General features: G+C 37.9%; 4 protein-coding genes and 4 non-coding genes across 11 annotated transcripts; 4 read left to right on the top strand and 4 right to left on the bottom strand.

The window, feature by feature from the left end:
• The first annotated feature begins 4,234 nt into the window (after positions 1 to 4,234).
• On the top strand, positions 4,235 to 5,118 carry LOC112170739 (endo-1,4-beta-xylanase 4). The gene is made up of 2 exons (XM_024308048.1): positions 4,235 to 4,498; positions 4,768 to 5,118. Exons 1-2 carry the CDS (start codon positions 4,235 to 4,237, stop codon positions 5,116 to 5,118), a joined length of 615 nt encoding a protein of 204 aa, XP_024163816.1.
• Positions 5,119 to 11,638: 6,520 nt separating this feature from the next.
• Positions 11,639 to 14,540, top strand: LOC112169231 (endo-1,4-beta-xylanase 5-like). Its single transcript, XM_024306238.2, has 7 exons — positions 11,639 to 11,879; positions 12,047 to 12,093; positions 12,231 to 12,414; positions 12,543 to 12,709; positions 12,897 to 12,995; positions 13,096 to 13,890; positions 14,142 to 14,540. The coding sequence occupies exons 1-7, from the start codon at positions 11,825 to 11,827 to the stop codon at positions 14,487 to 14,489; spliced, it is 1,695 nt and encodes a 564-aa protein (XP_024162006.1). The 5' UTR covers positions 11,639 to 11,824; the 3' UTR covers positions 14,490 to 14,540.
• A 1,923-nt stretch (positions 14,541 to 16,463) lies between these two features.
• On the top strand, positions 16,464 to 19,396 carry LOC112168968 (ADP-ribosylation factor-like protein 8a). The gene is made up of 6 exons (XM_024305897.2): positions 16,464 to 16,819; positions 17,671 to 17,752; positions 17,858 to 17,890; positions 18,049 to 18,170; positions 18,548 to 18,709; positions 18,955 to 19,396. Exons 1-6 carry the CDS (start codon positions 16,782 to 16,784, stop codon positions 19,070 to 19,072), a joined length of 555 nt encoding a protein of 184 aa, XP_024161665.1. The 5' UTR covers positions 16,464 to 16,781; the 3' UTR covers positions 19,073 to 19,396.
• A 1,568-nt stretch (positions 19,397 to 20,964) lies between these two features.
• LOC112169855 (LIM domain-containing protein WLIM1) lies at positions 20,965 to 26,538 on the top strand. 4 transcript variants are annotated; one of them, XM_024306916.2, is made up of 9 exons: positions 20,965 to 21,149; positions 21,252 to 21,299; positions 23,475 to 23,573; positions 24,762 to 24,775; positions 24,855 to 25,037; positions 25,497 to 25,593; positions 25,751 to 25,797; positions 26,012 to 26,095; positions 26,194 to 26,538. In XM_024306916.2, the coding sequence occupies exons 3-9, from the start codon at positions 23,558 to 23,560 to the stop codon at positions 26,389 to 26,391; spliced, it is 639 nt and encodes a 212-aa protein (XP_024162684.1). In that variant the 5' UTR covers positions 20,965 to 21,149; positions 21,252 to 21,299; positions 23,475 to 23,557; the 3' UTR covers positions 26,392 to 26,538. The 4 variants fall into 4 exon arrangements, with proteins under 4 accessions (XP_024162684.1, XP_040364094.1, XP_024162685.1 ...); XM_040508160.1 differs by having other exon boundaries at positions 20,965 to 21,299; XM_024306917.2 differs by lacking the exon at positions 24,762 to 24,775 and having other exon boundaries at positions 20,968 to 21,149.
• Positions 21,501 to 21,572, bottom strand: TRNAP-UGG. Its single transcript has one exon. It is a non-coding gene; the product is annotated as a tRNA-Pro (tRNA).
• On the bottom strand, positions 22,774 to 22,845 carry TRNAP-UGG. Its single transcript has one exon. It is a non-coding gene; the product is annotated as a tRNA-Pro (tRNA).
• TRNAP-UGG lies at positions 23,172 to 23,243 on the bottom strand. Its single transcript has one exon. It is a non-coding gene; the product is annotated as a tRNA-Pro (tRNA).
• Positions 23,744 to 23,815, bottom strand: TRNAP-UGG. Its single transcript has one exon. It is a non-coding gene; the product is annotated as a tRNA-Pro (tRNA).
• Positions 26,539 to 26,833: the final 295 nt, after the last annotated feature.

Here is a 26,833-nt window from a genome sequence, read left to right as displayed (position 1 = left end):
ATTGAATGGTGCTCATGGTAGCCATCTTGAGGCTGATTACAAGCATTTATATGCGGGTAATTATATCTAAAATATTAAAACTAAGCTAATACTCAAGTTAATTATTATGTAATTAATATATTTTGTTTATTTATAGAAAATAAGCGGAGTTGCGGAAATTGAAAGCAAAATGTGCGAAATCATCGTAGCAAGGTAGAGTTTTCAATGAAGGTCGATGTCGTCAGCTCTAAATCAAAGCATCCTTAATTAACCATTAGTCTTAATTAACTAGTGGTTAATTAAGGTTAATTATTAGGCTGGACGTTAGCATAATTAAAAGGGTCCAAGATCATGTATATTGGTGACACGTGGCAGAAATTCGATTAATCATTTGGTTTAATTATGCAAAGAAGGAGTGCAGCAGTTCATTCTTTCTCTTACTGCCAAACGCACAACAGCACGTGACATTATCCCTACACCATTCAACCAGTGTACTTATGACACGTGGCACACCAGTCTTCCCTTGTTCTATAAAAGCCACAGACCCATTCGCATCTCATCAATCTGGCCGGAGGAACAGCGCCGAACGGAGGAGAGGGCTTCTGCCCTTTCCCATCACCATACCACGACCAGACCACTACCATTAGTTTGATACCCATTTTTCCTTCTCCAAAAACACCAAAATCCCAATCTCTCCATTTTCTTTTCCTCACCAAGATTCACACCTCCTCACTAAGATTCATTCTTCTCATCTTTTCTTCTCCTCACCAAGATCCACACCTCCTTACCAAGATCCACCTCACCAAAATTTAATCTTCTCATCAATTTCACAAAATTCAAGGGGAAGAAGCACTTTCAAGCATAAGGGGTTTAATCACCACTTGGGTAAAAGAGAGAAAGTATAATCTCAAGACTTGTTATGTATGCTTTTTAGCATTGGTAGCTTGTCTTGATTGTTCTCCCTCTTCTATACCTTTCCCTCTTTTATTTGTATGAAATTGATGATGTATATATTTATGGGTAGTGAGTAGAAATTTTCTTAGGTATTAGGATTGTGTGCCCTAACCCAAATTTGATGTAATGGATGCTTAATTTAATTTATATATGGAATTTATTAATTATTGGATGCTTGTGTTTTGTGATAATTGATTAGAATGCATGCTTAGGAATTGTCAACTCTTGGGTATGTGTTTTAATAAGTCTAGATTAAAATTTAAGAGAAGATATCCTTAGATTTTAGAGCTAGAACCCTGATTTAATATTCGTGGGAAGTACAAGCATGGTTCACTACATGATTAGCTTGATCGCAATTATGGTGAGCTTAGTTTCCTAATTCCTTGAACTCTAAGCCTCTTGATGTGAATTAGTGACCCTTGAACCGGCTCTAATTCATGTCAAGTGAGTTCCTACGGCCCCTGAACCGGAGTAGGAATACCATGAAAGAGAATTTCGGCCCTTGAGCTTTGAAAAGGCTTGGGTACGGCTTCTACCATCTTTAATAAATTACACGTAAATCAAATTAGCATCGAGAGCATTGAATTAGGGTTAGGATTCATCCCAACTACCAATCCCATATTTATATTCATTGTTTAGTTTTCTTTCCTTTATTTAATTTAGTTGTTAATTAAAATTTTCATTTAAATTCTTGCATTTTAGTTATTAGAAATGCAAATTACATTTTCAGTAACACTTGCTACTTCATTGTAAATAGTCATCACTAGGCTCATAGCTTTGATTAAGCTTCGGTGCAAACCAAAGCCGAGCATCGCTAAGGCTTGGTGTCTTAGAGTAAAATTTTTGTTTATTTTGTTCCTTCTTTTACATGCTAAGTGTCTTTAGTTCCAACAATCTAAGGATTGTGGGTTAGCCACTAATCCCCATGGTACGATAACTTTGGGCATAATATTTCCCTATCTTGACAATGATACGTACGCTTGCGTAAATGTGTATCAAGTCAGAGGCCTACCATATTTTCGATTCACAAAGTTCGTGGCTGTGCCTTTCAACACATGCCATAGCTCCAATTAGCTGATGGAAATTTTTGATCCGTCTTGCATTTACATGAGTCCGAAATAAATCGGAGGACCTCATAGCATAGACAGGGAAGGTATTGAGGGTTTTCTCAATCAATTGTTCTTCTGTGATAGTTTTTCACAGGCATGCATCAATGTCTGATGCAGAGAGCTTCCGAACGATATTCCATAACTTTGTCAAAGTTAGAGAAGCAGAGATAATTCCATCATGCTTCTAAGTTAGGAAAATTGTGAATGGTGTTAAAACATTCACGAAGCGCTACCCAAAGGTTTCTAGCGCTATCGTCATTCATGAACTCAAACTGGAATGCCATCTCAATGTGGCGCTTCATCAGGGTAAGTGCCCTGAAATTATCTATCTCAGTTTGTGAGTCTTCAGTGGTTCCTTTAGAACAAGGCTCTTGGATTGTAGGCAATAAATATCCCGTGCCCATAGAATCCAATGGAGTAAAATCGAGCTCATTCAAGTTTGACATCCTGAAAAAGGGTGTAACAAGAACAAATTAGTTTCGGAGTCAATGCTTCCACGAAAACTAATATAAATAAGATTTCCGAGCTACGCTACCAAGAAATCGATTTCCAAGAATATTTGGATTAGACCGAAACAATGATGTTTAATATCGTCACAATTTGATGCTTGCGGATGCTCTTAGTCCGAATATTATGAACACTCTTAGTTCATTGATTACGAACGCTCTTAGTTCGAATATTATAAACACTCTTAGTTCATTGATTACGAACACTCTTAGTTCGTTTAGCGTGAATCCCCACAATTTTGCTTAAATAATCGAACCCATGTTCGTATATTGCAAATCCTGCAACAAATAAAGAAATTTAAAAGACAAGAAAGCAGGAACTTTAATCACAAAAACTTGCTCGATTATTCGGGGCTTGAGAACACGCGCGTGTTGGAATAGCAGCAGCAAGCGGCAGCGGCAGCAGTAGTGGGCGACAGCAGCAGCAGGGACAGTGTGCGGTAGCAGCTACTGGACAGGCAGCAACGTGCGCTTGAAGCAGGCAGGCCGGTTGCGAAAGGCAGGCGCTCGGGTTGCTGCGGGGCAAACTGTGCGCGCGGAGGGCAGGCTGCGGGTTGCAGGATAGCAGACACTAGCATGGGTTAGCAGGTGGTGCGCAGGGGCTGCGGGGGCAGCAGGCACGCTGGTGCACAGATAGGGAGGAACGAGCGCAAGGGTGCGTAGGAGCTGCGGGGGTTGCAGGGCTGGGTGGTTAGCTCGGCTAGGGCTTGCGGCAGTTTTGGTGATTGAGGAGGGTTTTTAGGGTTTTCTTTTTCTTTTCTTTTTCTTTTAGGGTAGGGTTAGGGCTCGTGCTGATAACGTGTTTAAGGAAAGTATGATTCGAGAATTGTGTGTATTCTATTATTGATAATAGGAGCCCTTTATATAGAGATTTATAAAGTACATAATCTTGTCATATAAGGAAATAGAATCTGAAAAATTAGGAAATCTAGAACCTTTTCTCCTATTACAACTCTAGAACTAAACTCTAATTTGAAGAGGCACACTCAATGTCGATTAGGGCTGTCAATTCCGACACGACTCGATAACACGACTCGAAACCCGCACGAAATAAAGCGGGTTGAACCCGCACGATTAAAAAGCGGGTCAGCCGCGGGTCAACCCGCCATGACTCATTTAATAAATGGGTCGGCCATGGGTCAACCCGTTAACACGAAGTGAACCCGTATAACCCGATTATGTTATAATTCTTCTTGAACTTTTGGACGTTGGGAGTATTTGATCATAGGATTAGATAATTTGAAATATTTTGCTTTATAATTATTGGATTTAATTATTTATGAATATATATAATTATTTATATTCTTCGTCTTGTGGAGTTTTTAGTGAATTTAATCAATTTATGTATTTTTTTAGTTAAATGGGTCGCATTGTTAACCCTTAAATGGGTCATTTTGTCTAATTCGACACGACCTATTTGTTAAATGGGTTAAGCGGGTTGGAAACGGGTAACCCGTTTAATAAATAGGTTGGGTTTGGGTTTAGATTTTTGACACGATTATTAAATGGGTTGGGTTTGGGTTTGTATCTTGCGACACGACAAATACCTTGACCCGACACGAACCCAACCCGACACGACCCATTGACAGCCCTAATGTCGATGTCCTTCAACAGTCACAATATTTTCTGGGATGATCCACAGTATCAACAAGGCTGGTCAAATCACTCCCTACGAAACAACTCACCATGGACGCATATTGGAGAGCACATAATATTGTGAAGAGATACAAGGGCAAACTCATTGCTTGGAATGTTGTTAACGAAAATTTGCATTTTGATTTCTTTGAAAGAAGGATTGGTGCAGCAGCTTCAGGCATTATGTATAATTGGGCTCTTAAAGCTGATGGAGCAACCCCTTTATTCTTGAATGATTTCAATACCGTTGAGGATAGCAGAGATTGGAAAGCCTCGCCAAAAGCGTACATTAACAGGCTCAGAGGGATTAAAAGGGTAAAGGATAATTTCAGAGGCCGATTCGGGATTGGACTTGAGTCACATTTTGTTACTCCCAACATTCCTTACATAAGGGCTTCTATTGAGTATTGATTATCTTGCCACTGCGAAAGTGCCCATTTGGATTACAGAATTATATGTGCAAAGTGGTCCTAATCAGGTAAAATAATTGAGTGATACAATTAAAAGTAATTGAGTAATACAATTCGGTTTTAGTAGGTAGTTTCTTTAACTTAACTAATCTGTGTTGAATTTCATATGGGCAGGCATGGTACTTGGAGCAGATTCTAAGGGAGGTACATTCTCACCCACAAATTCAAGGAATTGTGATTTGGTCTGCATGGCAACCTCAAGGATGTTACAGAATGTGCTTAACCGATTACAATTTCAAAAACTTGGCCACTGGTAATGTTGTGGACAAGTTACTACATGAATGGGGTTTGTGGGCTTTCGATTCGACTTCTGCCACAACAGACGCTAATGGTTTCTTTGAGGCCTCCCTCTTCCACGGGGAATCGGGGATTATGAAGTTAACATTACTCACCCCTGTCACAAATTCCTCCTTGGTTCACAGATTCAATGTGGCACCAAAATCTGAGTCCCAGGAACCATTGTAGCTTAAACTCTGTGTGAGAATACTCAATGAGGAATGCTAGGCCGCTGGCAACCTTTCCCTCCAACATTTTCCTTTTCACATTTCCTATTCATTGCTTGCTTGGTTATACATTTATCGAGTTGAGTGAATATTTCTTTCATCACCAGTCATCAAATGGAAAGAATTAATGAATTTACGATCAATCTATCTAAGAAAAATGAACAGGTTTTTATGATTGTTTCAAGAATCATTATTGCTCCAACTCGGTATATGATAAGATTTAGAATTAACTCATAGGGGAAAAATGTAAATTTTCCCTCCCATAATATGTTTCTTGCAATGAATTCATAAAGTCATTGAATTTTGGTTAGATAGAAAGTATATCGCCATCTTGATGGTAATGAGATTGTGAAGGTAGTTATAAGTTGATCGAGTGGTTGACAATATTTTGAATAAAATATTCTATTTCATAATCTCTTAATTAAGTGGTGAAGGTATTGACAAATTGGTAGAACGGGATACTTATGAGTGGTTCACACAAATTCGTTAGTTGATGCCTCATGAAGCGTGCACTATCCCCAACTTTAGGTCGTCGATCACTCACATGACAACAACTGTGAAGCATTCCTTTCTTGTGTAAAAAGAAGCTAGTGTAAAGGCCACTTTGAGAAATGATGTATACCCCATATTTAAACAAAATTGCCTAAACATTGTGGAATACGCTATTCTTCAATTAGTGGTGTCCGGAAGATGTAATACATACACATAGACCTCATCATGGGGCGGCCTAGGGCTGACCCTATCATAAATTTTAGAGCTTAGGGTAGAGTAGGGCTGGACTTTGACCAAGTCAACGAAGTTTAGAGCCGAGTCAGGCCGGGCCGAGGCTTCAATATGTAAGCCCTTATCCGCCCTTAAGGTCCATCCCACAAGGGTCAATAGGGCCGGGCGAGGCCAGGCTTTCCGAATAGGGCCAGGTCAAGCCTTTGAACTCACATAAAACACAATTTTACTAACTATATAAATTGAAAAAAAAAAAAAAAAAAACTCAGCTACAGCAGCTCTACTCTCAGCAGATGTTAGATACTGGGATTTGGTTAATTGTTGTAAGGCTTTCGTTTTTGTCTCTGTCTATTATGGTTTACTATGTTTTCATACATGCTTAATTGTCAACCACTTATTTTGGGATTTGGTTAATTGTTTCCTTACAAATTACTAAAAGAGAATCATCCAATGCTGGCTGAGCTATTACAATTAACTTAGATGTCATTTATGTAGTATGATGAACTTTAAGATTCAATCATGTATATCAAGGAATTTATTAAAGGGTGTTATAGCTAAGTACTAGTTAGCTAAGTAGCCAATGGTGTTATTATATACCCTATAGTTTTTCAATTAGACGGTGTCTCAATAGCATAATTGATTCAATGCTTCTGTATGTCTTAGCTAAGTACCTCTGTATGTATAGCATAATTGATTCAATATTTCTATTTCTATGGAATATAAAATAACAAAAATAAAATATATAAATTTAGGGCCGGGTCGTGCTTGGCCCTTAAGGTTGGGCTGGGCTGAAGAGTAGGGTCGGGCTTCATTTGCATGACTCATATCCTATCCTATTTCAAAAAGGGTCGGGCCCGACCAGGCCTAATGAAAGGGTCACGTCGGGCTTAGGCCCTACGGGCCAGGCGGATTTAGGGTGGGCTTAGGTCCGAAGGGCCAAATGATGAGGGCTACACACACACACACACTTGCATTGGCCTACACACTCTGTATGTAGAATTTTTTTTTTCTCGAGTGTGTGAGGAGGTAGTTAAAAATATTGTTGGAGTTTCCACCCATCCTATTTCCACTACATTTAATTTAATTTTTTATTTTTTTAATTAACTTTATTATCCTAATTAATTATTTCTTATTTAAAGCATTTTAATATATAAGGGGTAAATTGGTAAAAAAAATTCAGTTAAGGAGAAAAAAAAATGGACATGATCGATTTGTTAAGGAGTGAAATAATTTTTTTTTTTTAAATCATGTTCTTTGTGGTCAATAAATATACCTACAACGCTTTTACTTATAATTTAGCAAACACTATAAAGTTATTTTATGTACTGACAGTACTTTTAAAAGTATTATTTAAAAATACGAAACTGTTTTAATTCACAGCTGATTATTCTTATAACACAGCAGTAACATTTTTTTTTAAAGTCACAGTAATTCCAAACTAGCCCTACTAATAAGTATATGTATTAATCTATATTGCTCTCTGCCATATTACTTGAATGTGTCATGATTCCAAAACTATGTAACTTCAACTAGGTTACTTTTTTTTTTTTTTTGAGAGTTCAGCTAGGTTACTTAGGTATAACGGCCCCGTTCACATGGTCACCTACTGACCAAATATCATTTGGTCAGTCACCGTTCGATTGAGATCGGACGGTTGACAGCTCTCATCTCAGATTTCATCACTTAGCTGTCAACCGTCCGATGTCAATCGAACGGTGACTGACCAAATAATTACAGTGTAAAATTATTCACTCGAGGCTTTCCTAATTTGGTATTTAAGTATATTAATTAGCAAAGCACCACATTGAGTATGGAATTTTTTTTTGCTTAAACCCCGACGGAGCAAGGGTAATTTATTAAAGAAATTTTTTTAACAACAGTACACGACAAATGGGTGACTCCGAAGTTTGGTACATTTTCTTTTAAATAAATCAAAACGGTACATAAACTTGTAATCTCGACCAAAAATATGTACATGTCGTTACATCCACCGTTAGTCAATGTGATTTTGGTCAAACTTTGAGGGGCAAATCAGTCACTCCCTAATTTAGTATTAATAGATTATTAACATTAATAATTAATGAAAAGAGAGAAATTAAAAATAGGAGAGAGTATTGTTCTCTCTTTCTTTCGTCCCCGTTCAAACCCAGCAAACTCATGTTCTCTCTCTCTCTCGTCCCCATCCAAAACCTAAACCATAATCCAGGTATGAACCACTACCAACCATTGCCGCCACTACTCCCGCTATGAATAGTAAAAGATCACCACCAAAATCACAATTCAACATTTCTAAACCAAGAAACAATCTTCAAGCATGGACATCCTCATAACACATTCCTGAGCAAGACCTGAATCTAGAATGAGCCAGGAAGACCAGCACAACAGTCACACATGGTGGATTTAACTGTGGCCGAAATCATCCAAAACTCCAAATTTCTCAAACCTTCACTAAAATCAAAACCAAGTAAATAAACATGTAGACCTCGAAGAGTTGATCAAGTTTCATACCTCATTTACCATCAACAGTGACCGGACTAGCCAGAAAACTCGCTGGAAGCACTGAAGCTTCTCAGCTTCGATTCTCCCTGCTAGTTGGATACCTGCCCCTAATGGGGCGAGAAAATGGTTACAAATGGGGAATGGGGATGGGGATCCCCAATCCCTGTTATCTAAGATTGGGGATGGGGCGGGGATGATATTGTGATCCCCATACCCAAACCCGCCCCAATAATATATACATATATTTAATTTATATATATATATATACACACACGACCGCGTTCTGAAGAGGACGTCCGCACTTTCGTTAAAGTGCGGACGGCGCTGCTGCAGCTCGGCTCGGGGTGCGACGGAGCGGCGGAGCTTGCCGGACGGACTCCACGGGTCAGACGAACGGGTCTGCAGTCGGTGGAGTCGCCGGCGACGTGGTTGCAGGCTTGCAGCCTTGCCCAGAAACCTGCAACTCCGACCTCCTCCGACCTCGAACGCTGCCCAGAACCGTCCGCCAAGCCTCCGGCCTCCGTCCGCCAAGCCCCGAGCCGCCGGCCAAGCCTGGAACACCGCCTCTGCGTCGCCGTCCGCACTTTAGCCAAGTGCGGACGTCCGCTTCAGAACCCGCCCGTATATATATATATATATATATATTTTTATTTTTTATAATATAAATCACAAATATATACATTTATTACTTTACTTTAATGGCTACACTTTCGCTTTAATGGTGTTTTGACTTTTGCAGTCACTGTCTCACTGAATTATAATTTATGAATTTAATTATGTTTTAATTTTATTTGTTGTAGATTTTGATTTTAAAAAAGACAATATGAGAAAAAAAAAATTTATTTAAATTCTTATTGGGGATTTGGGGCAGGTTTGGAGGCTTAGTCCCCAGTGGGGATGGGGACGGGGGATCCCCAATATATTTTTATTGGGGATTGGGGCTGGGATGGGGGTGGAGAATGACCTCGGGGATGGGGATGGTATTGTGATCCCCATCCCCAACATGCCCCATTGCCATTCCTACTCCCTGCCTTATCATCTAGACAAACCAACACTGTGGATATGTCAGAGAGGACAATAGGAAGCTTCTGACATTGGTGAGCCACCATGATTTGGCCAGAATCGGAAAACCCCGCCGGAAACCCATGAAGCTTTCAAGCTGTGAGCATAGCCTCTCCTTCACCTCCTCTACCACTCTGAGCCTCTCAAACGTCTACTGCAACTCGGCATTCATCCTATCTCTCTCTCTCTCTCTCTCTCTCTCTCTCTCTCTCTCTCTCTCTCTCTCTCTCTCTCTCTCTCTCTCTCTCTCTCTCTCTCTCTCTCTCTCTCTCTCTCTCTCTCTCTCTCTACTCATTCCTTTCTTCAACGACTTATGATTTTTTTTTGACAAATTTTAGTGCAGCTGAGAGAAGATTTGAAAGAGTAAGTGAGAGAGTTGGTGTCAGGGGTAGGTGGGTTGGGCTGTAAATTGCTTAAGGACTTGGCTTTGTCTGGGTTGAAATTTGCTATGGGTGTTGTTTGAATCACAGAGTAGAAAAAGCAGGCTGGGTGCAGTGGAGAGATTAGAGAAGAGAGAGAGAAAGAGAATGGAAAGTACTAAATTACCCTTAGACCAAATGAATAATGGCATAGGGTTAACGGTGTTATTGACGTCATGTACTAAAAGTGTGTCGAGATTACAAGTTCATGTACTGTTTTGATTTGTTTGAAATAAAATGTACCGAACTTTGGAGTCATCCATTTGTTATGTACTGTTGTTAAAAATTTCCCTATATTAAAAAGGAAAAAGAGTACACGTAGTAGAAGGGATCTAAATCTTAATTATCCCACAAAAAATAAACAACAAACCTATAACACGCAACTAAAAAGAAAACTAATAGAATCGAAAGTTGGGAATTGAAGCCCCAACCAATCGCTATTACAAAAAGAGAGAACATAATCCAATGGCAAGTCCCACCATGTTAAACTTAATGAATTTATCCCTTCATTTACCAAAACACAGTTACCTTCATGAAAAATATGAGAAGAGCAAATCTCTATTTGGGAAATCCGGTACAAGCAATTGCTCCACTTTATACTTAGTTGCCAAGGTACCACATTGAGTATGGAATTTGCATAACATTGAGTATGAGGTTTGCATATATTATATGGTACGTTGATGATGCTTTAAAGAAACAGGAAACCAAACATTGAAGAAATGGAGATGGCATGGCGCCCCTTAATAAGACATGAAAAATTTGGATACATCCCATCCGAGTGCAGACACCACTAGCTAGCTCCAAATCTATATAATTGTAGTCTAACAGAGTTTGTTCCCTAATTGTTTAATTTCTATGCTTAACAATCACAGGTTCACGGCACTTGAAACTCTTTAATGCAACACTGATGAAAAGATTCACGGAACACCAGTCACGCCATGAAACCCTGCACTTAAAACAGTGATCTATATCTAACATTTTATGCAGGAATTGTCTTTATTTGGATTCACTAAAAGGTACAAAACACAAGTCATGTAAGTTAACTATGTAAAAGGACACCAAAACAAAATTTTAGAGAGAAGCGTCAAGAAACATATGTTGTCGTCTTCGTTGAAACTAAACCAGAGGTAAAAACAGACATTTCATTAATAATTATGAATACATACTGGACTACTTTCCGTTCAATTTACTGGATTTTGACTCTAATGACAAACCTCGTTATTGTTTGTTTATATTAATGCATTTACTACTTTAAAACTGTTTGGAAACGTAATTAAAGTTCCCTCGTCGGAAAATCTAAGGTTTGCATAATAATGTTTTTTTTTTTTTTTATTGTTCAATCACACGGTGTCCTCAAATGCATCCTAGGCCCAGAGACTAATCCGTGCTCGGGGAATCTTGTCAGAACCCTTCCTCCCCCCTGGCCACCAAGAATATATTGGGATTTAACTCCAATAAGTGTCGGCGGGATTCGAACCCGGGTATGGGGGTTCCACACCTGGAGTCTCTTACCAACTTGACCACTTGTGGTGGTTTTGCATAATAATGTATAGCGTCTTAGTCCCCTTCACCTAACGCTCCACGTCTAGTTCTAGCTTTGGCCGAGATTTCTTTAAGAACACTCGAATTCCTAAACTTGTTATCAAAGAGAGCATTCATCCGAGAAGAAAAAACAAAAAACATTCAACAAAGAAATTTTTCAGCGTGACAGTCAAACTAAGTGAGAATAGCTGAGGTGGTTTGACTGTCAAACTAGATGCATTTACCTAATGTGTGGAATGCATTCATGAATTACTATATATGTGTGTGTGTGTGTGCGCTTTGAGAAAATCATATTATACACCTTCTACTAATGAGGGATATACAGAGAGCCAACAGAGCATATATAGCTTTTCGAAATATTGCAGATTCTTGGGCAAACACCACCGCAGTGCTGTTTGTGTTGTGAAGTAGTGATTGATCAAGATGTTTAAAGAAGCTTGCACCAATCTATTGCTTGCCTGCATTTTTCTGTATTTTGGTTTTGTTCTCTCTCGATCTTTATGGTTCAATATATTTTAACCGTGGGAAGAAAACTGATGATTAAGCATGTGGATTATCTAAATTTTATTTTTTCTGAAACATAGTTGTAAGTTGTAACTAATGTTTTTTGCAGTATGTTCTTGCTAATTATGTTTTCTGTTACAGGGGATGGGACCTCTGCTTCTGCCTACAACTACACCACTACAACAAAGGCAAGACTTTATTAACTCATACTGTAATCATCAAACATATAGAAACATAAAGATATGAAGTTGTTAATGACTAGAGTATTGCGAATATTCATTAGCCCCTAGAAGCATTGTTGATTTTTATCATTTTGGTCAAACAGTGCTTGAAAGAGCCCCTAGAAGCTTTATATGGAGGAGGGATTATAGTTAACCCAGTTAATCACAACATTGAAGGATGGAAAGCATTTGGACAAGGAAAAATCAGAGAACGAATATCAAAAACTGCATCAAACAGTTTCTCGCAGAAGGTTCAAGTTGAGCAAGGGAAAATCTATACTCTTTCTGGTAAACAATTTCAGAACCATCAACTTACTGTTTATATATATATATATATATATATATATATATATGCGCTAGTGTCAATTTGATTATTGTATTTGTTACATGGTTTTGATAGTTTGCTTAAATTTCAGCTTCTGTCCAAGTCAGTGAAGGAAGTGAGATTGTAGCTGTTGTTTTTAAGTTCCCCACCGGCGAAAACATACGTGGTGGTGATGTGGTAGCTGAGCATGGTTGCTGGACCCTGCTAAAAGGTGGCATAGTAGCAAATTTCACAAGCTTGGTTGAGATTTTTTTTGAGGTAAAGTGAAATATGAAGTTTGGATCGTCTCCTTCTTTTGGAAATCATTGATTGCTTAGAGGAATCCGTGCGTAGAGATCCTTGACTGCAAATCTAACATAATCCAAAGTTTTCTAATCCTTTTTAAGGTCAAGTTCCAATTAGTTTTTGGACTAAATGAATTTTTTTACATGCATCTCCTATGTAGAGCAAAAATACATTAGTGGAAATATGGGTGGACAATGTTTCGTTACAGCCATTCACCAAGAAGGAATGGAAATCACACCAAGACAAAAGCATTATTGAGGTAAACCGAGATCCTTGTTATGCACATCACATTTGACATATAGAGAGGAAATTCGTGTCGTGTCATTTTATGAAGTCCTCAATTGATTTAAACCCTGCAGGGACGAAAGAGTAAGGTGAGGTTGCAGGTAACTCAGGCAAATAAAGCTCCTCTTACAGGTGCTAAAGTGTCCATCAAGCAGACGAAGTCGGACTTCCCATTCGGATGTTGCATGAACCATAACATCCTCACAAGCACCGATTACCAGAATTGGTTTGCATCAAGATTTAGATATACCACTTTCACCAATGAGATGAAGTGGTACAGCACTGAGAAAATAGAAGGCCAAGAAAACTATACTATTGCAGATGGCATGGTGAAATTTTCCAAAGAGAATGGCATATCTATTAGAGGTCACAATGTCTTCTGGGATGATCCAAAAATGCAGCCTGGCTGGGTTAACAGTACCATTTCCCCCGAGAAACTACGAACAGCATCAGCACAGAGAATCAATTCAGTGGTTTCTAGATACAGAGGACAACTAATTGCTTGGGATGTAATGAATGAGAATCTTCACTTCCGATTCTTTGAGGATAAACTTGGCGAGAACGCTTCTGCAGCATTCTACTACACAGCTCAACAGCTTGATCCTGGCACAATGATGTTCATGAATGAGTATAATACCATGGAATATAGTGGCGACGAGGCATCAAGTCCAGCCAACTACAGGAAGAAACTTGAAGAGATCCTGTCATATCCTGGAAATGCTAATCTGACAGCAGGAATAGGTTTGCAAGGTCACTTTGGTTCTGGTCAGCCAAATCTTGCTTACATGAGATCTGTTTTAGACTTTTTAGGTGCAACTGGATATCCAATATGGATTACAGAAGTGAGTGTGGGAGTAGGCCCATATCAGGTAATTCTAATAATTTGTTTTAAGCAATACTACAATATGTAAAGACAGAGAAGTAAAACTAGAGATAGAGAATCTAGCATCCCTATAGGTTAAGCTAGCTCCACCTCGGTTGCAGGATCTGTGCAGCGTACTACAGCTCTGATACCATGTTATACAATAATTTGACATGCACAAACTTAACATGTCGGTACATGACCAACAATGTATATCAAGCCGACAATAAGGTTACTTATCAAATTGTTTGTGTGCAGGCCCAGTACTTGGAAGAGGTACTAAGGGAGGGTTATTCGCATCCTGCAGTCCAAGGGATCATCATGTTCGTAGGTCCAATCACAGCTGGTTTTAATGAAACCACTCTTGTAGATAAGAACTTCAACAACACTTCATCAGGAGATGTTGTGGATAAGCTGATTGCCGAGTGGAAAACGGGGACTCTGGAAATGACAACTGATGGTCAGGGATTTATAGACGTTTCCTTGTTTCATGGAGATTATGAGGTTACAGCTGAAGACAATGACACCAATTCCTCAGCTACACTAAGCTTTAAGGTCACAAAAGATGAACCACAGGCAAGTGTTCAAGTTCAGATTGATACTTGATATACTACAATGTATAATGTCAATATCAATAAGAAGAAATAAATTATCTAAGACTTTGAACGCAGAGAAAGTTCAACAATTTTTTTTTTTTTTAATGTAAATGTAACAAGCATAGGTAGGAAGGTAGTATATAACTATATATACAAAAGGGAGCCAATCCCTTGGCTTAGAACAAATTTAGTACAATAGCATTTGCAACTCTTATGATCTCCTAGTAGCAATGAAGCAGGATAATGCAGCCAAGACAACTGTGAGTGCAAGAAAGCTAACATCTTCAAAAACGGCTGCAAAACGCATCTCTTGCAGATCCCAAATAGTCGAAACTAAGCCACTCAGCCCCTCGCAAATCAGCAGCAGAAGAGCCATCCCTCCTTCCTGGTCGATCAACCCAAATTGCATGCACAGAAATTGGAGTAGTTCTAAAGGAATGACTGAAAGGCAGGCTAGTCTGGTAGGAGGTACTTATAATTAGAGTGCTTGGATCTTTGCTCATAATAACACAAGATTGAGCTGCTTCTAGGATGCTTCCTACTGCATAGAAATTCACACTTGTCCTCGTTTAGTACCAGTATGCTCTCATGCATGTAATTTCCTGGCTACTTTATATATAGTGTAAATGATTGCAACGGCAAGAGTGCGATACCTGTTGCCATGTTGCTGCTTAATTCAGCACCACTATTATTACTTGGGCCCCGAATTGAATTTCTCTATGGTGTCCATTTTTGGTTAGTTGGTCCATAGACTGATTGATAGGAACAAAGGAAAATGCAAAAGGGAAAAAGAGGAAATTCAAAATAAGTTCGTTCATATTTTCATTCATGTCTCAAAATGGGATTCAATGGGATTCAGTATAGCATATAAACTACTTGGGATCAAGGTCCTTACAGCTGGAAGCAAGCGACACCTGTCTATAGGGCTTGAATATAATTAGCTATGCCTAGTTGGGCTAGAAGACATGGGCCAATGTAAAATGGTTTGGATATATAGTATCACAGATCTTGCTTAGCTTAAGATTAGGGTAAGTATGGTTTAGTTTAACGTGGGTATTGTTTCGTATCCAATACAAGTATGTGCAGATATATTCAAGAAGGAAATGTTACATGCTAGGCTCAAACCAAAATTGAGATAGGGCTCATAAATTTGCCACATGGATGAGGGATGTGATTCATACTCTCTCTCTCTCTCTCTCTCTCTTCATGGGAGATTGGGTCGACGTACCTTATATAAGAGCTATTCAAAGACTTGAGATGATAATGGAAATACCGCTCCCCTCACCAACCTCATTCAACATCACAAATTCACAATCACCCAAATAAATAAATAAAAGAACAAAAAAACAAAAACAAAAAGGTTAGACATATTCAGACTTATCGAAGCTATTCAGAGAATTAGGCAAGTAGTGACCGAGCTTACTTTTCCATATATTAACAATCAATGGAGTGAGAGTTCTAATCTAATTATCATCATATTTAAAAATTAACAAGTATTTGGGTAATTATAAAGATGCATCTAGCAAATTCACTAATCACGACTCTTCAAAAAAAAAGTTACATCAAACTATCACATTAGTGTATTAATAGTCTGGCCCGTCAATTAAAAAAGAGTAACTAAAACACTATTTCTCAAATTTCATCATGTAGACTTTCAATGATACATACAACCTCCTGACCCAAGGTATTAGAAATCAATGGGTATATAAAAATGAATATATGTATGTCTGTGTGTAGACGTGTCACTAATCTAAGCAGGAGCCAAGGAGACAACAAACAAAGTTGAGAAACAACAGATCCCAACCCCCAATGAGACTTTTCCCCTCCCACTCCAATCAAAAAAGCCAACCTGGCGATTTAATGATGAGCTAGCTGCAGCCTGGAACTCGGAGCCGCCTAACCACGACAAAATCGACCCCCAAACAAAACGACCTCGTTTCACCGATCCCCCACCTTCGATTTTTGTCACCACCACAAAACCCACCCACCCACCCCCCACCTTCTCCTCCGCGCGTCTCTCTCCTCCTCCAATCACTCCCCTCCCATCACCCCGACAGTCTCCCTCCACCTCCCCCTCCGCGCGTGGAGAGAAACGAACAAACTCCAACATTCTTCGATTCCTGTCTGATTATTATTATTATTGTCATCCTCATCATCATACTGTTTCCTCTTTGTTTCAAAAAGCTGTTAAATTTCCGTTACCAAGTTTTGAAACTCTGAAATTCGTTGGAAACCCTTTAATCTGACGCAGCTGTTGAGTTGGGGTTTGTTGTATTGGGGTTTTTGAGTTTTTGAGTTACCAATGGGGTTGTGGGAAGCTTTTCTCAATTGGCTAAGAAGGTAAAGTTAATTCAATTTTTTTTTTTTTTTGACTATTTGTTTTCATTGTTTTGGATGCTGGGAAATTGAAATTGTGTTTGAATTGTTTGCGGAAATTCGTATTCTTTTTAGATTTTTTTTGTTGCTTGGTGCTTGGTTAATGAGAAAAATATATGGGGAATTTGAAACGAAACAGGGGAATGAAGAAAAGAGTTGAGATTTTGAGTCTGGAATTTTTGGTTTGTCGAGACGTTGAATTCAGAGATAGTTTGGAGATGGAATTGATCTGAGGACAATGCTCATGGTTGTTTATTGTACTCAAACTTGTGTCAGAAGCATAGCTTTTGATCCTGGCTCTGTATTTGAGTGTTTCTAATTTGTGTGATGATGTTGGTGGAGCTTTGTAGATTAGGGAAGTTAGAGGCTTTAATCCTGATTCCTTTGATTGTTTTGTGATCTTCGTAATTGATTTGCTCTTTTGGAGAATGTTGTTGTAAGTCGGTATGGTGTTTTGCTTGGATAGGCTTGAAACGTTTGGATACATAATGGTGCCGAATTGTGTCCAGTTTATGTTCCATAATGATTACTTGTTAACATGTCAAGACATACTTTGAGCGACATCTTCTTAATTTCTTGGTTTCAACCTTATTTTGGTGATTACTACATTGGTTTGTGGAAGATACCTGGCAACTTGATAACTAAGAAGCCACTGAACTTGATAATTTTTGTCAGTTGTACAATTTATGGAAGGATAGAGCGATGTCATGAGTAAAATATTGAATCTGTTCGTTAGACATCAATTTTTATCAGTGACAACCTATTACAGTTGTTTAAACTATTTTCTTACTAGTTCCTCTTTTCCCCACTTGTAGCCTCTTTTTCAAGCAAGAAATGGAGCTATCTTTGATAGGCCTTCAAAATGCCGGGAAAACATCTCTTGTGAATGTTATTGCAGTAAGTAGCTATGTTTTCTGGGATGAAATACATACTGTATGCTTGTTTCTCTGGATTTTGGTTTGATACTGATCTCGTCGTGTGTTTCTTGATCTTGTTCTAAAGACTGGTGGATATAGTGAAGACATGATCCCTACGGTATGTCATCTTTTTCAAGAATGCATCTTACCCTCTGAGGCCTTTAATTTTGTCAGAAAATGTGATTCTTTTCAAAATTTGCTATTTTGTTTCCACGGTTATTGATCATGTATTTCTTTAAATATCTCACTCAAGAAAGGCATATTCTTTGTCTACAGGTTGGATTCAATATGAGGAAAGTTACAAAAGGGAACGTCACTATAAAGCTGTGGGATCTTGGTGGTCAACCAAGGTTTCGAAGCATGTGGGAAAGATATTGTCGAGCAGTTTCTTCTATTGTGTATGTCTCTATCTTTGTATGTTTTTGTAGGCAACTGCATATATCATTCAAATGCTCTTTTCTTTCTTCAGCATGTCTTTGTAGTATTGCTGGTCAGATACTAGAGATGTTTGTATTTTCCATGTGTTTACTTTTCTTCTGTAAGATGTTTACCTTTTATAAGCAAATTTTCTGCTGAGATTTAAGTTGATCTGACCTTTGTAACTGAATTTATTTGAAAGCCTTGCTTTCTTTATGCTTTTTACCTTTTACTACTGACATAAACTTTTCCTGCATGACTCTTCATGCACCTGTGTTTTAATTGACATGTTAAGTCACCAGTATGTTGTGCTATATTTCTATCACCTACTTATTCTTCTGATTTTTCCATGTTGCAGTTATGTTGTGGATGCTGCTGATTATGACAACTTACCTGTTTCGAGAAGAGAACTTCATGATCTGTTGAGCAAGCCATCGCTTAGTGGCATTCCATTGCTTGTACTGGGTAACAAGATTGACAAAAAGGAAGCTTTGTCCAAGGAAGATTTGACAGAACAAATGTAAGTGGAGAGTATTTGTCCAAGCCTTGTTTACGAACTTCTTCTGTTTGATACATATTCCATTCACCCATTGTATCGGATGGAACATGATCATAATTGTCATGTTGCATAAAACAGGCTGGCAACATTGATTTTTACATTCTTCAGCTTGGGAAATGACATGTACTGTTCATTTTCCAATGGCTATTAACTGCTGTGCACTTCATATATGGATTTTGTAATAAGGATCCTTTTCTGGCGTGCAGGGAGCTCAAGTCCATTACTGATAGGGAAGTTTGTTGCTTCATGATTTCTTGCAAGAACTCCACCAACATTGATACCGTCATTGATTGGCTTGTAAAGCATTCAAAAGCCAAAAATTGAGCTGTCCTGCTCGTATTCAACATATGACGATGTTCCAGTTCTGTAGAGTGTGGATTTTCAATCTGCTTTGGAGTGACTTTTGCTGTTTGCCTCCTCGCGTTTGTCAATATCTGACCATCGTCTTCTGTTATGTGCTTCATGCAGACTAGGTATCTATTGCTTTGGTTGACCTATGGGTCTTTGCTGCACCCTTGTCTCAAAACGTAGTGTTGGATACTATGATTTGAGTGTCATGTACAGAATTTGACTCTATGAATTGTAATGTACAGACTTTGGATTTCATAATTTTGATTAACAAATTTGAGTTTGTGTAGTGTAGTGTGCAATGTGCAATGTCTGTGTTCTTGTCTGGTGAGGCAATGTGCATTTTTATTTTTTTTTCCTTTGGTGAAAGAGCAATGTGCAGTTTGGTTGGTGCTGCCCCTAACCTCGGTTATTCCTTTTTAACTCATACGTTGTCGATCAAGAATTGAAATTAACTAAATAAAACCTCACATGATCACGTCTGTATCTTTTACCCATTTAGCTAATTCCATGTGTGTTACTACAGTCAATTTCACTTGGTGTTATGCTTTCGCATGTGAGCCATAATGCTAAATTGATGCAAATGACAGTATTGGTTAGTAGCACAGATAGACAAACAAAATAGACGGCCTAAAATGAAAGGATATATTTGGATCGTCTTCTTAAATTTTGTGTGTTAGTGTTTCTCAATTTTTATTAAAATTATGTATTTGTTGGAAGTCACATATTAACTAAACTAGAAAAGATAGAAAAATGAAAGAGAGGAGTATAGAGTGCAAAAAGTTGTTTTGTATTAATATGGTTGTGAATGATTCGATTGACATGTGAAATGGTGATGGGTCAAATTCTTTATAAAATGGAGAAGTTGAGGTGTATTTGTGGTACATCCCAGTGAGAAGCAACTCTCTAATTACCCCACTATTACCACCAACCCCACTAACCACACATGTAGTGTAATGTAGTAAATTGAAGAACAGCAATGGCCTTCAAGAATTGATGTCTTGCGTAATATATAGTCCACTTGTTATATCTCTGACAAATGTTAATTTTTGGACAGCCACTCCACTAAGTGTCCTACAATAGTGAAAATCTAATTATATAAGGAAAAAAAAATCTTTAAACTTGCAGCACAGTTCTACAGTACATCAGTTACATCAAGTAAATTTAGTTCCACAGAGAAGTAGACTAATTCAACACATTAGTAGACTTGTAATACTACTAATATCCTATAAGTATTGCCACTCAAAATCTGAAGTTGAGATAGCCTTTATTGGACAAGCTTCTAATGATTATAGTCGCCAACATCCTAAAACTCTGATCAAATGGGATCCTCCTCCTAGTGACACTTTTAAAGTTAATTTTGATGGTGGCGTTACGTAGAACGGTGTTGTTGTTGCTGGTTTCATATTGAAAGATGTAATGTTATTGTTGATTGAAGAAGGATTCATTGGTCACACAAATGTCCTCTTGGTGGAGAGCATTGCTTTAAGAGATGTCCGTGTGCATGTTCTGGTGGATGGTGACTCTGAACTTGTTATCAATTGTGTTAATGGCAATTGTAGTCGTCCTTGAAGACTCAAAATGATTATTCATGACACGGGATTTGTCCTTTTTTTTTTGCTTCGATCAGAGTCGTTCATATCTTTCATAAAGCAAACTTGGACCATTTTGGGTCTAGAAAACTTGACTTGAGAGAAGAAGGAAAAAAAAAAAAAAAACACAAACAAACACAAGCTTCTTCTTTTTTGAGAATGAGAAAAAAAAACTTGAATTGCCACGTATTTCGAAATATAAAATGATGATGTAATTGGTTCGTGGGAGATAAATCCAAGAGAGGAAGATTCGAGAGGCCCAGTCCAAACCACGCGGCGCGAAAAATAAAGCACAACAAAGTGAAGAAGAAGGTGATCAGCGCAGGAGGGAGAGAGAAGAGAGCCCTTTCACTTTCCCTTTTGGCATCACCTACGTGAAAGGAATCAAACCCCGCCATGGCAATCAAACTCTCTCCCTCTCTTCTCTATGTCTCACCGTGCAGTGTCTGGCCACCCAGAAAGTAATTCAAAGTCTCAACCAAATGTTTTAAGAGACTCCATGTACAGAGTCAAACCGCGCGATCACATCATCATTTTTCACTCTGTTTTCTGTTTATGTGCAGAGATGATGAAGAGAAGGATCAGATGGAAGCGCAGCAAACTTTTCTCAGGTAAGAAAGCGTGATTATTTTCCACAAAAAAAAAAAAGAAAAAAAAAAGCGTGATTCTGTATGAGACTGTGCTCTGTAGTTTGGTTAATTTTTGTGCTCCGTTCAAGTTCTTAGGAAGAAAACTGTGTTTTATTTTGTGGGTATCTGGCTAAAAAGGAAAGGGAAGAAATAAGAAGTAGAATAAAAAGTAGCGAAAAAATGGGGGCATTCCGAGAATCGAACTCGGGACCTCTCGCACCCAAAGCGAGAATCATACCACTAGACCAAATGCCCTCATTATGATAATGTACATGTCTAATACGTCATTAGCGTAATAATTGATTTGTTTTGTTTTGTTTTCGTGGTCCCTGCTTGGTCCAATTACTTTTCTTTTCCATCATTTTGGATTACTGGTGGTATGCATTTTCCACAAGATATGGTATCATGGTAAAACAGAAGGTGGAATTAACAGTCCCCGCATCGAAAGACTGCGATATTGTTGAGCGATATCATTGGTATAGTACTACAATAGTTTTAGTTTGAGGGCAGCCTATAAAATTTATGTAAAGGAATACACTAGGATCTTAAAATTAAGTTTAGTTCACGGTAATGAGTATGAATTCACATATGGAATCGTACTGCTAGCGGGGAGACTGTTGTCGGAAGCTAGTTATTTGGAGAACTAAATTGAAGTCTTGAGTTTGTTTGAGTTGACTTCCGTGTAGGTACATTGTTAGAAGTGGGAAAGGTATTGGAAGTAAAATCATACCACTACAGAAACCAAATAGTCTATCAAGGGGGTTTGAAGAATGGGAAGAGTTATGTTATATGTTAATCTTACATGGAAGACATTTTCTTTTCACATGAATTGATCACACTACATCGATTTGAAGAATGAGCAGAGTTATGTTATATTATAATCTTACATGGAAGATATTTTCTTTTCACATGAATTGATCACACTACATAGGTCACGAGTGTTCATATTCTGTTCATTTTTTTGTTCATTCCATATGTTTAAACTCTTTAGGAATTCTTGGATCATATATAATTTTTTGTTCTATAGTTGGGTGATTCAGTCTCATTCAAGTTTCGACTCCTTAATGAAGTGTTATATGTCAGGTAAAGTCTAGGAAGACAAAAAAGATTGCCCACTTCCATGTTATATGTTAATCTTACATGGAAGACATTTTCTTTTCACATGAATTGATCACACTACATGGATCTGAAGAATGAGCAGAGTTATGTTATATTATAATCTTACATGGAAGATATTTTCTTTTCACATGAATTGATCACACTACATAGGTCATGAGTGTTCATATTCTGTTCATTTTTTTGTTCATTCCATATGTTTAAACACTTCAGGAATTCTTGGATCATATATAATTTTTTGTTCTATAGTTGGGTGATTCAGTCTCATTCAAGTTTCGACTCCTGAATGAAGTGTTATATGTCAGGTAAAGTCTAGGAAGACAAAAAAGATTGCCTTAGTGGGGCATTCCGAGAATCGAACTCGGGACCTCTCGCACCCAAAGCGAGAATCATACCACTAGACCAAATGCCCTGATTATATTACTAAACATGCCAAATAAATAATTAATAATATAGCTTTGGTTCAATTATTCCTTTTCTTTTCCATCATACTTTTATACATGTTCCCGGGGATAGATGTACTTGTTCACTGTTAAGCTAGAAGTCTAGAAGAGGGAAGTATTGCTCGGTAATATGGAAACTTAATTGAACTTTAGAGTTCATTTGAGTTCATATAGTCTATCGATGGGATTTGAAGAATGAGAAGAGCTCAAGTTCTTATTGATAACATATGTTACTATGTAATGTCTTGTGAGTGGATTTGTGAAAATATTAGACAAGACAAAAAATTAAACAAGTGGGGCATTCCGAGAATCGAACTCGGGACCTCTCGCACCCAAAGCGAGAATCATACCACTAGACCAAATGCCCATACTATGGTACTCAAAATGTGCAATAGCTATTATACTGACAGAAATTGATTTTCCTATTATACTGACAGAAATTGATTTTCTTTTGTTATCTCATATACCCACTTGTTTTTCTTTTGTATATCATTGACCCAGCTGCAGTGCTGGTACTAATAAATTATTAACATCAGGGACTTTATACATTTCCTGGCTGTAGCTAATTCATTGTTTTGAACACTGTCTGTTCCTACAGGTATCTGCATCTCTATGCAGTTGGTTAATTCAGTCGGTTTTCCTCGGGTCAGTAGTTGGTTGGTTTGAACACTGCAGTTTGCAATGAATATTTTTGAAGGTAATGTGATTCTTCTGCTTGAAGTGTTATTGAATCTTGACTCTGCTCAGTGCTCAAGTTCTCGTTGAGCCTAAGACTAATATAGACAAGGTATGTTATGTGGGTGGATTTCTGGCAGAAAAACAAAAGGAATGAGAAGTGAAAAAAATAAAAAAATATCACCCAAAAAGGGGGCATTCCGAGAATCGAACTCGGGACCTCTCGCACCCAAAGCGAGAATCATACCACTAGACCAAATGCCCTCACTATAACAATTAACACGTGCGAAATAGCCTAATTAGTTTTCTTTCCCATATGAGTGATCTGACCCTTCCTTTCTACATTTATCTACATGTGCACATGGAAATGATCCTATACAGTTGGACAAAAAAGTAGAATTTGGATTGTGACAACAATCATTAACCTGGAAAATTCGAGATATAGTTATTCATAGGAGTGAAAGAAACCTTTTGGGACTCCAGCTAGCAACTTCGTGATGAAATTCTGCTAACGGAGAACTTTAGGGACAGACCCCATCACCTTTAAAAACGAAAAAAGCATCCTTTGGTGATCTACCTATTACTCACTTGCGTTTACCAGTAACAGTTTCTTACCACTTTAGTCCTTAACATCTGCTTTTATCCATGTTTTGGAGCCATGATCCTGTTCATGATAATTCCCTGCACAAAAAAAAAAAATCAAACCAAAAATGTGCATTACTAATACCACATCTTACAAGTCTCTCAAAACTATTTTGTGGTATTATTATGAACTTTAAAATGAAGAACAATCTACAAGTATTTCATCTATTTCCTTTTTCTTTTTTGGTTTATAAGGAAAATTTTACTTAGATCTACCTTCTACACGACCTCATGAGTTCAGACCCTTGTATGTTGATCTGGCATTATGTCCAAAACTATTTTTTAAGGAATTTATTACTGATCTGTTCAATTTATGAAGATGGGCAATCTTAGCAATGCAAAGATGAACAAAAAAAAAAAATTGAAGAATCTTAAGAATAGCAAAAACAATTTTTTTTAATAAAGGACCGGTTGGGAATATTCATGGAATGGATTTGCTTAAATTTCGGACAAAATGATTGCAAATGGCCCTGTAGTACTCGTCTGTAAATATCCATGAATGAGTTTGCTGCATTTGGTGTCTTCCGTGATTGTCTCTCACCCACTGCTTTAATCTCCTCTCCTGTAGTTTTCAATAAAGAGGTAGGGTAATGAAAAGGAAAGCTGAGAAATTAATTCACTACTAGATTAAGGTTGCTGATTTCTAGCTTGGTGTTCATAGCTTTTTGAAGGGTTGGTGGTTGTGAGGTTGGATTGGAAGCTGTCCATGGCCACCTTCGCAGGAACCTCCCAGAAGTGCACAGCCTGCGAAAAGACGGTGTATCTGGTTGACAAGTTAACAGCTGATTCCAGATCCTACCACAAAGCCTGCTTCCGATGCCACCACTGCAGAGGTACCCTAAAGGTAAAACCTTCCTTATCTTGGTCTTGTTTCTTGGATCATAAGCTTATATGCTTATTTCATGTATACTTTCATTATTTGCAGTCTTAAAAGTTAGTTTGTATAGTTTGATATGCATTGTGCATTTGTGCATGTACTCGTTCTTTAGATCTAACACGTTATTATATCCTAGATATGACACTTTTGCTCTTGGGTCTCCAATATTATGGCCAAATTACATATCACTTTCATTCCCCAATTTGATGTAGCTTGACATACATTGTTGGCCAATTCCTTGTGGTGTTTATAAGGAAATTTCTGAATATGGGAACACATAACACAGAAGGTCATATGATGAAAATTGAATTTAGGTTCACAATTTTTTTATTCAATCCTCATTACTGATCCGAAAATAAAGCAAAATAAATAAATCAGGAATTCAAAGAAACTCGATTTTGATTCTTTATTTTGGTCTATCTACAGCTCAGCAACTTCTGCTCATTTGAGGGAGTCCTATACTGCAGGCCTCACTATGATCAACTCTTCAAGCGAACTGGTAGTCTGGATAAGAGTTTTGAAGGTGGGTGTGTGTGTCTGTGTGTGAGTGAGAGAGATATATATTTCTTTTTTTTTGAAGAAGAAGAACTGTAAATGTTTATCAATATCATGAGTTAGTTTTTTTTTTTTTTTTTTCTTTAGTGGGTATCCTTAACTTTTCTTTGTCATCTTTCTTTCAGGCACACCGAAAATTTTGAAACCAGAAAAACCTACGATTGAGAATGAGGTAAGTATCTTAGTTTTTGATAAGGGAAGAAAAATAAATTGCCACATAGGCTTTCATTTTGGATTTATCAATCGCTCGAATTTGATAATTATAGGGACATTTATGGTTTCAAGATTGAAACAAATACGACTAATCCTCTGTGAAGAGAGTACAAAAAGACAAAAAGAAACAGTTTTACAATGACTAATAAGAATTACATATGGATTTCATGCAGAATAACAAGGCAGTATCAAACATGTTTGTTGGTACCAAAGATAAATGTGTGGGATGTGAAAAGACGGTGTATCCCATTGAGAAGGTAATAACCCAAATGTCATTAAGTAATATGTTTTGACATTGCTTTGGAGAACAAAACATCGATCCAATTTTATTAAATTATTTTCCATGTTTTCAAAGGTCTCGGTGAATGGGACTTCATACCACAGGAGGTGCTTCAAATGTACCCATGGAGGTTGCACCATAAGCCCATCTAACTATATTGCACATGAAGGAAAGCTCTACTGCAAACACCACCACATCCAACTCTTCAAGGAGAAAGGGAATTACAGCCAGCTTGAGAATGAACGTGAAAAGCAATCAGAGACTGGTAGTTAGTCATGAGCCACTCCTAATGTTTAAGGCGCTTTTCATTAATTTTAACTTGTAATCTTGTTTTTGGTCATGCATTTGATGTAATGTGAGGTTGATCTGCATCTGCTTAATGTGTGTGAAAGGTTTTTCTGCGGCATTTTTGATTGGTCATCTCTACTTTTGAGTTTCTTCTACTTTGCCCTCTGTTGAGCCACGGTTTTTGTTCATCCGCCGTGAAGGGTATCAACTTTTAAGAATAGAACTTGGGTATAAAATTTCGGGGTTTGGAGATAGAATTTCAATGGAAGTTTCTGTTCTTCCACGAAATTTTTGTACTCCAGCTCTGAATCCTATATTCAAGCCCTAGATACGAATTCTTGCCTTGAAAGTTGAAACTTAATTTCTACTCAGAACCTCCAATTTCATTCTCAACACACCAAATCCAAGCTTAAGAAACCCTGGATTC

This window comes from Rosa chinensis, chromosome 6 (assembly GCF_002994745.2).
Source record: "Rosa chinensis cultivar Old Blush chromosome 6, RchiOBHm-V2, whole genome shotgun sequence".
NCBI classification, from domain to species: domain Eukaryota; kingdom Viridiplantae; phylum Streptophyta; class Magnoliopsida; order Rosales; family Rosaceae; genus Rosa; species Rosa chinensis.
The sequence above is the reverse complement of the archived record's forward strand: the minus strand, read 5'-3'. Positions and strand labels throughout refer to the sequence as shown.